Source organism: Ctenopharyngodon idella, chromosome 13, assembly GCF_019924925.1.
Source record: "Ctenopharyngodon idella isolate HZGC_01 chromosome 13, HZGC01, whole genome shotgun sequence".
NCBI lineage: Eukaryota > Metazoa > Chordata > Actinopteri > Cypriniformes > Xenocyprididae > Ctenopharyngodon > Ctenopharyngodon idella.
The window spans coordinates 6,102,808-6,115,542 of NC_067232.1; the positions used below are offsets into that span (position 1 = coordinate 6,102,808).

General features: G+C 36.1%; 1 protein-coding gene and 1 long non-coding RNA gene across 3 annotated transcripts in view; one reads left to right on the top strand and one right to left on the bottom strand.

Moving 5' to 3' along the window:
- Positions 1-271: 271 nt before the first annotated feature.
- six2a (SIX homeobox 2a) lies at positions 272-3,234 on the bottom strand. The gene is made up of 2 exons (XM_051918135.1): positions 2,356-3,234; positions 272-1,086 (listed from the first exon to the last, which is right to left on the bottom strand). Exons 1-2 carry the CDS (start codon positions 2,913-2,915, stop codon positions 780-782), a joined length of 867 nt encoding a protein of 288 aa, XP_051774095.1. The 5' UTR covers positions 2,916-3,234; the 3' UTR covers positions 272-779.
- Positions 3,235-3,702: 468 nt separating this feature from the next.
- Positions 3,703-12,735, top strand: part of LOC127525587 (uncharacterized) — a 38,158-nt gene continuing 29,125 nt past the window's right edge. Inside the window, exon 1 of one of the 2 annotated variants that reach the window (XR_007933378.1) lies at positions 3,703-4,092. This is a non-coding gene — a long non-coding RNA (uncharacterized LOC127525587). The remainder of the gene's footprint in view (positions 4,093-12,735) is intronic. The other variant, XR_007933377.1, reaches the window with a different exon arrangement.

The window sequence follows — 12,735 nt, forward strand, 5'->3', positions numbered from 1 at the left end:
TTATAACAGCATCGCATTAACTGTTATAACCTCAAAAAAACGATAACTTCCAAAAAGCTTAATTTTAAGCCTGAATCAAGATCACAATGTAAAACTTTTGAACTTTCGATCCCACCACGTGACCAAATGCATGTCATAAACAGGGTCTCACACGATCAAATCAGGACACCTGCTCAACAAACCATTGCACAGCATGTACAACAAAACCATTCAACCATGCTCGGTAAATGCATCTTATTTTATTGTTAAGTGTATATGAATGAAACTATGATGAGTTTGGAGTTTATTTTTATTGATCCCAAAGGTTACATGCAGTCGCTTTCCAAAAGTAAAATACAAATGAAAATGAAGAGATGCCCCATAGTCGTTTGAAATGCTGTGTTGGTATTAAAGCATTGCATTAAACGAAATCCCATTAAAATGAAACAATGTATGGCCTTTTTAAAAAAAAAAAAAAAAGATAAATGTAAACAAACGGAATATGCGACTGAGAATTCCTGGGTCAATTTGCAATCTAAAATAATAACGATATCAAATAATGTTGATATCAACAATTAAGACGTTTTTAGCATGTTTATTAACAATAGATCATGGCATTACATTCTAGAAAAATACCTCTATCAAGGCCCTCCATATCAGCTTTGCAAGTAGGTCAGCCGACAAACATCCACAACTCTCTTAGTCCATTCCTTGCCTCATTTGTTTTTGTTTTATACGTGTCAGGAGATGTTTACGCTAAACGTTCACGTACAAGCGTCCTTCTGAAAGGGTCCACATGTTTAAGAGCCAAGGTCGACCAAGTTTGATGACATAGGGTTCAGTATAGTGTCGTGTAATGAATGGTGGTGATGCACGGAATCAGCACTAGGCACTGGGATGGCGCTGGGACCAGGTGGAGGTGCGAGGCCGTGTAGGGACTGAAGTCCGGAGTTTGACGTGAGGAGCAAGGCCGGGCTTGACGAGGTGTGATCTGGGGTACCAGACGGCGTTTTGTCGTCGTCCGAGCTTCCTAAAATAGTCTTATTTCCATTCATGGAAGACGTTAATGGGTTGTGACTGTTTGTGTTCGAGTTCTCATTATTCTCCCTGTGAAAATGAAAATGTAGAGTTAGGGTTAAAGCTACATCCGACAACTTTAGTAGGCTATTCAAAACTATTAGGCTATAATTAAAATGTGGGCCTACATAAACAATATCTCTGACATCGCAGGAGCAACTAATTAACTAAACAAACAAACTTAAATATTAACACATCTTCTTCTTCTTCTTCTTCTTCTTCTTATAATAAATACCATAATTATTCGTAGTCTAAATTAATATAGGCTAGGTAGGCATATAATTCTAAAACAACAATTAATATTATTATAAGTTGAAGACAACATGTTGGTTCTGTAGGTGTGGAATAGTATATTAGAAAAACTCAGAAAAAAAAAAAAGATTATTAAACTACAAATAAATAATAATAATAGGATTTTTTTTTTAAAAAAAAAGTATGTGCCCCTGAATTAGGCTATATATCCTATTCCTTGACATACAAATATAGGGCATAAACGGCATGTGCACACTTGTGTGTGTATCAATCATTTGTTCTAATTCGTGTCCATATTATTAATTCACAACAAAGAACGTTCAAGCATATTAACGAGCTAATGCAGGAAAACATGATTTATGTAGGCCTTAATCATTTATTAATATGCTTTGTAAATAAACCGTCTAGTTTAAGAATAGTGTAAGCCACTGATTTATTTAAATTCTCAATCACAGCATGTCAAGTAAAGGTTCTTTCATAAATTATTAATTAAGGATAAAGTATCGGGAAACGTACGAGCTATTTTAATAGTTTACACTGTGGTTTCGACTTGACTACCTCGCCTGCGGGTGAAACAAGACACCCGTTTAGAAGGAGTAAACTGCACACATTCTACACAAGAATACGTACAGATAAATCCAGGATAAATCTCACAATTCGAAGAACATTCCCATTAATTAACAATGGACTATTTTCCCTAAAGTTTGAGTACACTATAATAGTACACACACTACGCTTTTTTGTCATTTTTAGAAAAATATATAAAAACAAGTCGTTTAAGAAAAGGCCTATTGTTAAAAATGGTAGGCTATTAATATATATAAAGTGACTAACAGAACTAGAGAACGGATGACATTTGTAGTGACTGTGTGGCTATCCATCTTCTTTTTTATGCAAGTTTCTTAGTTAGACTCACACCGCTGGCTTAATTTCACGGCATGAATGAATGCATTCCATATAAAGAATGCTTTCTAATTACGCTTAAACATATAATAATAATAATAATAATAATAAACAGTTATTTAGCTAAAGACTATAGACCCGTACCTTTCTTTAGCTTCCGCTGCTCGGTCGCGTTGACGTCTGTTTTTAAACCAGTTACTGACTTGTGTTGTTGTTAGCCCCGTTGCCTCTGCTAGTTCCCTCTTCTCCCGCGGGGAAGGGTATGGGTTATGGGTGTACCATTCCCGCAGCACGCTCCTGCTCTTTTCTTTAAAGCAGTAACTTGTCTCCTCGCCGTCCCAAATGGAGCGGGGTAGCGGAAACTTTCTTCGGACGCGGTATTTCCCAACAGCCCCAAGAGGGCGGCCCCGGAGCTTCTCAGCCTCGATATAATGCGCTTTGAGCCACAGCTGCTGCAGCTTCGGATGGTTGTGCGGAGAGAACTGGTGGCTCTCGAGAATCTTATAAAGCTCTCTGAAATTTCCCCTATGAAAAGCGACCACAGCTTTTGCTTTGAGCACACTCTCGTTCTTGTGGAGATGTTCGCAAGCCGGCAGAGACCACAAAAAGCGTCCGAGACGTTCAATGTTTCCACCCTGCTGAAGGACCTCGCAGACGCACGCCACTTGCTCTTGCGTAAAGCCGAATGTTGGAAGCATAGACATGGTTTGTCACGAATAAACGTCCACTTTTTGTACGTATGTCTATTTTACCGATGACAGCGACAGTTCTTCAACAAACTTAAAGTAAACCCTTGGGGGCAAAAATTTAGGACGACTTCTTGAGTAGACGAAATCAAATCCCACTCCTGGCTTAGAGAGGCACAAAACTTTAGATCCGTTCAAGCAAGCATAATACACCGTATATCCATCTAAAGCACACGAGAGAAAGTTGTTCCTCCTGCGCGAGTCTCTCGCCACCTCTTCTATGTCGTTTCAGCATAACGCACTCGCGAAGAAGGACCTCGCTCTCTTGTTTTAATAATATTATTCTAAGCTGGCAAGAAAAGCGATTATGTGAACGGTGATTGGTTGGTTATCTGACCCGGGGATGATGAGGATAAGACAATAGTTTTAGTCAAATTATTTGCCATGGTTACGCTGTCATTCAAGGTAACCTGATATGCTTTGAGGTGGCTCCTTGGGCTGGCTGACTGATTATTCCCTTCATTTAAAGCCCGCCCACCGACATCGAAATATAGCCTCGACTTTCCCTGTATATTACATTTTTTTACCCGGGGTTTGACAGACACTTCCAGCAACCAAAGAGCGCTGATCTGTGAGGTAGTGAGGTAGCAGTAGTTGAGATGAGAGCGCCAGAGCAGGATTGCGCTCCAGACGCTCTCCAAACCAAGGAGTGAACATAAGCAAACCACCCTGCAAACCTTTCACTTTGTAACTGGTCGATCAACACTGTTTCAGCGTTTGGGGAACTCTCAGAGACCATACACAAGGTCTCTCTAACTCTTTTGCAGTAGCCTACATTATTATTGCTGCGATCAAATGTAACAAAATCACATAAAATCACAATATGACACAAACGTGTTTTTGCAAGCACGTTCGGCCTACATTTTTCTAATTTATCTTCCTGTTCAATTCAGTAGCTATTTAATCGGACCAGTTGTCCTGTGTTATGCATTATTTAGCAGTTGTTGAGGATAAACAAGGGGGTATGTTTCTCCAAGTGCACACCCGTGGAAGCCAGGCATTATGGACTAGAGTGGAACAGGGTTGGAGGGCGTTTTTAAGTAGTACACAGCGGTTTTCAAGGATACACGTTAGAATGAACAACGACTGGGTATCATACCACAAAGGTGAAACACTGCGAGGGACGTTTGTGCCGGTAAGACAGCTCAGATTCATTGAAAATGCGGTTGACTGAAGTTAATCGAAGTAATAAGATGTTAAGTTATAACTTATGAACCAAGGCTATAGAACATTATTTTTTCTTAAAACACCGCAGCCATATTTAGCGAAAGTACAGCTCCGAGAGGCGCATCTTTTAATGATGCCCATTACGCACACCATTATTGGCATATCATCAGTCAGTGTCTGAACTTTAACTCACCGTGTACCGTGGCATAGAAACAAAGTTCTGCTTTCATCACGAACACTCTGATTTCAACTCAATGATACCTGAGACCACAAGAAAGTTAAGCAAGATCACATATTACATGAAATAAAAAAGCTGACACTGTTGAGACATGCCAGCCTTGTTATAAGGGAGAGAGAAAATTGCTTTGGCTAGTTTAAGGTCTAGTGTCTTTGCAGTTTTGTATCCGGACTGCATGGTGCAGTGAAGGCCTGTGATGTGGCTTGTTAGTGAAAAAGACTTCAGAACTTGCATAGCATATTATTCAAAACACGTCAAAGCATGTAACATTCTCTGTGGTTAATATCGTGGAAAGATTACAATGCTACAATTTCCATCCACCCTTTTAACTGGTAATTTTGCGCAATACAGTCGCAAAATACACTGGTTATGTTCTAAATATCTTACTGCACTCGCTGCAAGCTTTGACGAAAAAATGATAAAATAATTAAACAACTAATTAATGTTTCTGACGCTTTTTTGAAGAGACATTCTTGTGAGCTGATGAATCAAGAAATATGGCATCTGTTGAATTCAATTCACAAATTTTAACAACCATTTTTGGTAACACTTTAGTATAGGGAACACATATTCATTGTTATAATTAGTAATAATTAGTTAATAATTAGTATGTTTGTTGTTAAGTTTAGGTATTGGGTAGGATTAGGAATGTAGAATAAGGTCATGCAGAATAAGGCATTAATATGTGCTTAATAAGTACTAATAAACAGCCAATATTCTAGTAATATGCATGCTAATAAGTAACTAGTTAAAAGACCCTAAAATACAGTGTTACCCAATTATTATTGTTACACAAAATACAAAATATACAATTAGCCATATAATTAACCTAAACGACAGAGAAATCCTAAAATCTACACTCAGATTACAGCTAAAATGATTCTGTACATTGGAAAATGGCTGTTGCTGATCTTGTGATAAGTAAGTAAATATATAAATAAAAGCAGCTATTAATGCCAACCTCGGAAACCACCACTGCCCTTGGAAATTGATATTATGGCGCCTAAATTGCACTTTGCTGTGAGTAAATATTTTATGCATTACTTTGATCTCCTTACTTGATATGTGGATCATTCCCTGGACACTGAAACTATTGACAATATATCTGATTTGCAGGATTGTTGATGACAGACTATTGATGTTGAATTATATGATGTTGACCTATAAAACAGTTTTACCAGCTAAAGGCTATAGCTTATTCGGTGATAGTCATAAATCGAGGTATTTTACCAATATTTTCCTTTTGTGACATGTAATGAAACTATACCAGTACAGTGAAGCAATGGAAAACACACATTGAAAGGATTTTGGATGCTTTCTGTGTGTGTGTGTGTGTGTGTGTGTGTGTGTGTGTGTGTGTGTGTGTGTGCGTGTGGGGTGGGGGGGGGGGGGGGGGGCAATGTCAGTGACAGGCCAAATCAAGGTACTCGTCTCGCCTTGACACTGTTTGTAAACGGCTTGTTTCCACGGATCATTTTGATCAGAACTTCGAAGGACCTGCGCTGCTCGTCTGCATGGTGATTATTACAATGCTGATGAATGGGGATCGCGTTTCGTCTAATAGCCGCCCCCTGTTTTGACAACCTCCCACAGCTAACCGGAGAGCGCGCAGCCGCGACCTCCACTAATTGGACTGATTATTGCAAGATGTTTTTTCCTCTCTGGAAAGCGCAGGGTGGCGGCAGTGCGCGGCTGCTCCGTGGCTTGCACCACAAGACCTGATGAGTTACATTCTTTCAGACATGTCATGTTAAGCGGGAATAGAAAGAATTAAACCCAGACGTGTGGTGTCAATGTGCGGTTCAGTGGAAGAAAAACAAGACACCCATCGTAATTAAATAGTGAAATGTATTAACTTTTCAGCGCGAATAGATAACTAAGTTGCGTTTAATAAAAATAAACAAAAACATCTAGTCTACTTAAGTGTGAATAATGCTATCAATCATGAGACAGGAAACCCTGGAACAATTTTCAATGTACTTTAGGCCTATACATTAGACACAATAGTGAAAATGACTAAATAAGGTGCAAACACAATGTCTGTCTGTTATAGAATCGCATGTATTTGTTTTATATCTCTTTTGCTGTTTTTAAAGAAAATAGTTTGTTTACTCTTTTAAATTGTAATACTTAAAATGTTAGATTGTGTGTATGGAACATAATTATTTTGAACCTGCATTTGATGACCACAATACATTTATGCACAAAAATGTATTGTGTAATAGTGTTACGACCTATCAGTACAGCACATTTTACTTGCCATTCATTTTCAGTTTGGAGATAAATACTAGATAAATATTGGTATTTTATATCAAAGTTTGAGACATAGCCCAAAACATAAATCGAAACATAAATGTGTTACAGTCCTATTAAACATATTTAAACTCTCACAATTAATGTACATGTGATTCGGTTGGTAACAAAATGTATTATGCTCTCTAAATAATTTTCTATTGGAGGCCGATAAGACCCTTTATAAAGAACGATGATGCTGCCCTGTATGCAACAAGTGGAGGCGTAACGGCTTATTAGTGATGTATTCAACGCATTTTACCCGTTCTGACTGTTCCCGTACACTTAACTAGCTTTTGTCTTGACCTGGAACTATTAGAAAATTGTCTGTTTATTGGTGTACGACTTATTGTGACTTGCCCGACTGACAGTGTTCTCCCAGGAGACTGGGTCGCGCGTGACATGTGGCGTCTTCTGAACGGTGGCATTGGTTTTCTCTCTGATTAGTTTGAAACTGCAGATTCGCCAGAATACGCTCAGCTCAAGAATGCAGATATGTAAATGAAAGATTAGCTCAAAATAATGGCTATATCAATGTTAATTCGTTATGAAAATAGCAGTAATAATACATGATAGCAATAATGAGCACGGCAGCGGAGAAAATAGATGCATAGAAGTTTTTAATCAATATATAAAATGCTCTGACGGTAAATTAAAATTATTTGAGCACACTAGTGAAATAAATGGCAAGGCGGCTAATCTTTGGATGAAACATGAAAAATATAAAATATCGATATTGTAGCACTGTATGCATATAAGAAAGAATCGGAAAATAAAAATCCTCCTTTAGCCTATAATTTCTCATTTATAGTTTTATAAAAATCAAATATAGAAAATGAATAGAATATGAATCTCACTGCTTGAGCCATGTGTGTGTGTAAATTTTCTTAAGCATTTTTAAAAAAAAAAAATATTGTGTTATGAAGTATGTTAGTTTTAGATTTTAATACACCATATGTTAGGCTACCTGATATCAGTAATAATAATAGTGCTGTTATGAAGTGTGCCTTGGTTTCAGAGGTCCCCAAGGACCATCAATATGATTACTGTAACATTACTATAAAACATTAATCAGAAAGTTGTGCAGATACATTCTGTGATTTACCATGACTGGATTTATCAAAAACAACCAAACAAAAAACAGCTAAATATATATATATAATAATATTATAAGTAAGTTGTCTCATGAACTGTAGAGGTAAGACAGGTGGTGACATACATTAATGTTGTCTTGGATGGTGTGACCCTTAAGCCTTATGTGAAGGTTTATCGTGTTTTTCTAATGTTGGCTCTAATGTTTCTAATGTTTTTCCAAATTCAATTATGGCTTGTGCTTGATGAAATTACCCAGACATAGCATTTTAAAAGCAATCATATATCAATTTTCTGTAACTATAATAAAGTTTTTTGACTGTTTAGGATAAAAACTGCTGTATTTGTAGAATTACTAAAGGCGGCATCATGAAATCACATATTGTAAAGATTATATGGCAATTGTTTGCATTTTGGGTAGATGTGTGTACAAACGTTTACATATTGTTGGCTCTCGGTACATGACTATGATATAACACAGACCTTCAGGTTAAGGAAACGCCTGTAAAATAATCTTTGTCTATGATTGAACATTTACAATGTGAAGTTATTTGTACTCTGCTGCCTCACAATTACATATCTAGAATATAAATCACAGATTCAGCACTATTTCAATGAATGTTCATATCTAGAATTTAATTTATAGTTATTTTTAACTTATACACTGCTCTGTCTTTAAAGTGGAAAATGTGATGTAACAAATGACCGGAAAGAAAATATATTTAATAAATGGTGATCTAATAGTGTGACCAGTGAGATGTGAGTTTTGACTGGACTGGACCTTTGAAAAGTGGCTGTTGGTTGATGTTGAAAGAGGAGGCTTTTCCAGAGATCTTTTTTTTTTTTTCCAGTTTAAATATAACTGCTTTTGAAGAGTAAGAACATATGTTCATATTACTTGCCTCAGAGTTTTCCTTGTTTCGCACTTCTCCAGGTCAGCATTAGTTTCTGTCAACACCAAGGTCACTGAAAGCAAGAAAGGTCTGATGGCTGCTGTTTTGCACTTGTAGACAAAATAGGTGCAAAACAGGATATGCAAGTATTTCATGCATTTCTTGTGTTTTATGGCATTACTTTAACCTATGTGCATCTTTTATCACTTACTAATACCTAGTTCTTAATAAATATAAAAAATATAAATTAAAATATAAGAGAGACAAGAGCACAGAATAATATGCATACCTTATTATCTCACTATTCATTTAATAGAAGTAATTTAATATGACAAATTCCATCAAGATTTCATCTATATACAAGACAATAAAGCATATTTGACTATAATGATGTGCAAATAAATATAGATCTAAAATACAACAAACTTTCATTCAAAATATCTTAAAGATGATGTCAGCAAGAAAAAAAAACACTGGTTAGTAATCACTCAGAAAATAATTTAGGCTTAAAAATTAAATATAATACTATTTGTTTATTAAAACCACCTCAATTTCTGAATATAGAACAAAATAAACTATTGAAACACTATGTTTTTAAAAAAATATATGCCAATGTTAAAGTAAAGTGTGTCAGAATAAGCACAGTCTTAGTTAAATCAGTTAAATATCTCTGATTACATATACAGTCAAACCAAAATTTATTCAGACACCTTGAACATTTCATTCATTATTACAGTTTATTCACAATGGTTTAAAAAAAATGGTAATAAAATATGACAAGAGTTATATCAAGAATCTCAGAGTTAAACTGTCAGAAAAAAAAAATCTTAATTATGTCAGATAACACTTAAGCAAAACATGGTCAGGTCAAAGTGTCTGAATAATTTTTGGTCCCAAATGTTTATCAATTTTACTGGTAGTCCACTGTATGAAGAATTTTTGGGTATAATATGTCACAGTTTACTTTATTTTGCTATCCTCACTCACTAATTTTTGGTATTTTTGAATGTGTGTGTGTGTGTGTATATATATATATATATATATATATATAGTTATATATTGTTTTCTGTGAGGGTTGTGTTTAGGGGGTAAGGGACAGAATATAAAGTTTGTACAGTATAAATCATTATGTCTATGGAAAATCCCTATAAAACATGGAAAACCAATGTGTGTGTGTTGATGTGCTGGGGGAATGTCTTGGGGACAGTGGAATTACTGTCAATTATATACAAATTGCAATACTACCATCAGTCCAGGCCACCCACAGTCTCATGCGCATACACTCAAATACACAGAGCTGATGGATGGCTACATGTGTCCATTCCAAAGGAGAAAGTCAATTCATAATGTTTCAGTCACTTACAGTTATCATTTTCCCCAAACTAGATCTAACTGGAACTTTGCCTGTAATCATAGATATGATTACAACTTAAAAAATATATATATTTTCTTGTACAAAGATTTCATCAGATTTTTTTATTTTAATTTTTAATTGCGTGTAATCTTAAAATGTAAAATCTAAAGACCGTAGTTCACTAAACTGTATACTCAGCCTTTGCAAGCCTTAGGTCTTTTACAATCCGTTTAATCTCTATAATAAAGCAAAACTGGCACATGACAGACAACACAATGTCTTGTTTGATAGTTTATATTGTTATGTGATAAATATTACCATGGTTTATATGAGTGCAAAATTAAGACATTTGTTAGTGGTTGGTACACAGACCGTGTAACTATACTGCCCTCTTTGTTAGTTATTTCGCAAGCACAACCTGGGGAAAAAAAAAAAAAAAAAATCACTGATATCACTGGTGATTTCTATTTTGCTTTGTATTTGAGATCAAATTTAGAAGAATGTACATTTCACACCAAGAAGACTACGTAAACATTGATAACAGATTTCATTAAATGCCTGTTTTCCTCCATTTTGATTATATTGCAACTTAATCCAACCAATTCAAACTGTTAATATCAAAGGGGAAGCAGCTACATTGTTCTGCTGGAAGAGAACAATTTATATTTACCATGTCTGAAAGTAACGATTAAAAATGCAGTCATGCATTACTAAGCACAGTAAAAAAGATACTGGGCAAGACAGCAACAACTTGGCCATCATATTCATGAGTGTGTATGTGGCAGCTGGAGCAGACGTTCGGACAAGTGTCCTCAGCAGTCACGCATTAAAGAGGACTTTACACCCACAGGTCAGGGCAGATAAAAGGCTTGATGGTTGTAAGATGGTACGCAGTAAGAAAGAAGTGTCTGTATATGCTACAGATGATGAAAAGAGAGAGAGTGAACAGCTGGCTTTACACATAATATATTCTTTAAATACTCAATCAGAATTTTTTAAAATAATTTATTTAACATAAATGGCATAATATTGTGATCCTCCACATAAGAGAATCATTTGAGAAAAGACATATGTGTCTGTTGTGAAAAAGAGCAACAAATGTCTAACAATTATATGACATTCCAAATTAATTTCAAGTAAGATTGAATACCTGTACAATTTATCTCAAGTAAAATTAATTATTTTATTTATATTATTTATCACCCACACATGAAAATCTTGTAAACATTCCTAAATGATTAATTAAAGGGTTAGTTCACCCAAAAATGAAAATTCTGTTACTTTAAAATGTATTTCTTCTGCTGAACACAATAGATGATATTTTGAAGAATGTCGGTAACCAAACAGTTCATATGGAAAAAATACTATGGAAGTCAATAGGGTTCCAATCAACTGTTTGGTTACCCATATTCTTCAAAATATCTTATTTTGTGTTCAGAAGAGGAAAGAAATGTATACAGTTTTGAAATAACTTGAGGGTGAGTAAATGATGACAGAATTTTCATTTTTGGGTGAACTATCCCTTTAAGATAAAGCCTGTGGAGTTATTTATGTTCCTGTATGAAGCTATGACCGAGTATCAACTACAAGCATATAAAAAAATGAAAGGAGAGCATTTGGATATTTATTGTTGCCCAGCATGCTTATGGCTTCCTGCAGACCCCTGCCTGAGCCTCACCTAAGGGACAGAGGAATGGGGGTCATGATTTTGGTCTGCCGGCCAGCCGTGGCCCATGCTGATATAAAGACACTATGCCAAAGCCATATTTACATCAACTACAGTAATATTATCAATAAAAGCAGAAAGAAAGGCACCTTGCAGTAACTCAGTCCAGACAAGTGTCTAAGCAGCTGTTCAGAGGCTTCCTGTGAAGGACTGGTGGGGGAAGGTTTGGTCTGCACTGGAGGAGATGTACAGTTACAGCACCGTCCAAGCTCTAATTAGGTTCAGAGGCCTAGGTTAAAGGGATAGCTCAGCCAAAAATGAAAATTCGGTCATCATTTAGTCACCCTCATGTCGGTCCAAATCTGTATGACTTTCCTTTTTCTGCGGAACATAAAATTTGTCCATACATTGAAAGTCAATGGTACGTGTTGTACGTGTTGCTTTAGATTGGATGCGCTTTCTTGAGCTTTATACTCGTTGGTCCCGTTCGCTGCCATTATAAAGCTTAGATGCGTAAGGATATTTATTAATATAACTCCGATTGTGTTCATCTGAAAGAAGAAATTCATATACACCTAGGATGGCTTGAGGGTGAGTAAAGCTTGGGGTAATTTTCATTTTATAGTGAACTAATTCTTTAACCTGTTAGCGTTCTACTATACCGCCCGCGGTACACATACCTTTTAAAAAGGCCAAAACCATACATATACTCCAAATGGTTCAAGAACTGCATGCAATTTACTTTGGCTATGCCTTTTTTAACCTTACAGGAATGCTAAGGGGTTAACAATATATGGCTTTCAAATTTGTGTGGAAACATCAATATTGTCCTCTAGAGACACTATGGTTTTGATTTCAGTGCCTGTAGTAAGCAACACCTCACAGAACTGTTGAGTCGGCAGATTACAAGCTATAACCAATACTGGTATCGACATGTCTGTATTTGTTGCGATAACCTCACAGTCACGATGAGGTTGACCTCTAATGTAATACGAATATATGAAATGGATGTCCACTCCTGCCTGATTAGGTTCTGAGAGGAACTTTAATATTCAAAGAGGGAAGTGACTGGTACT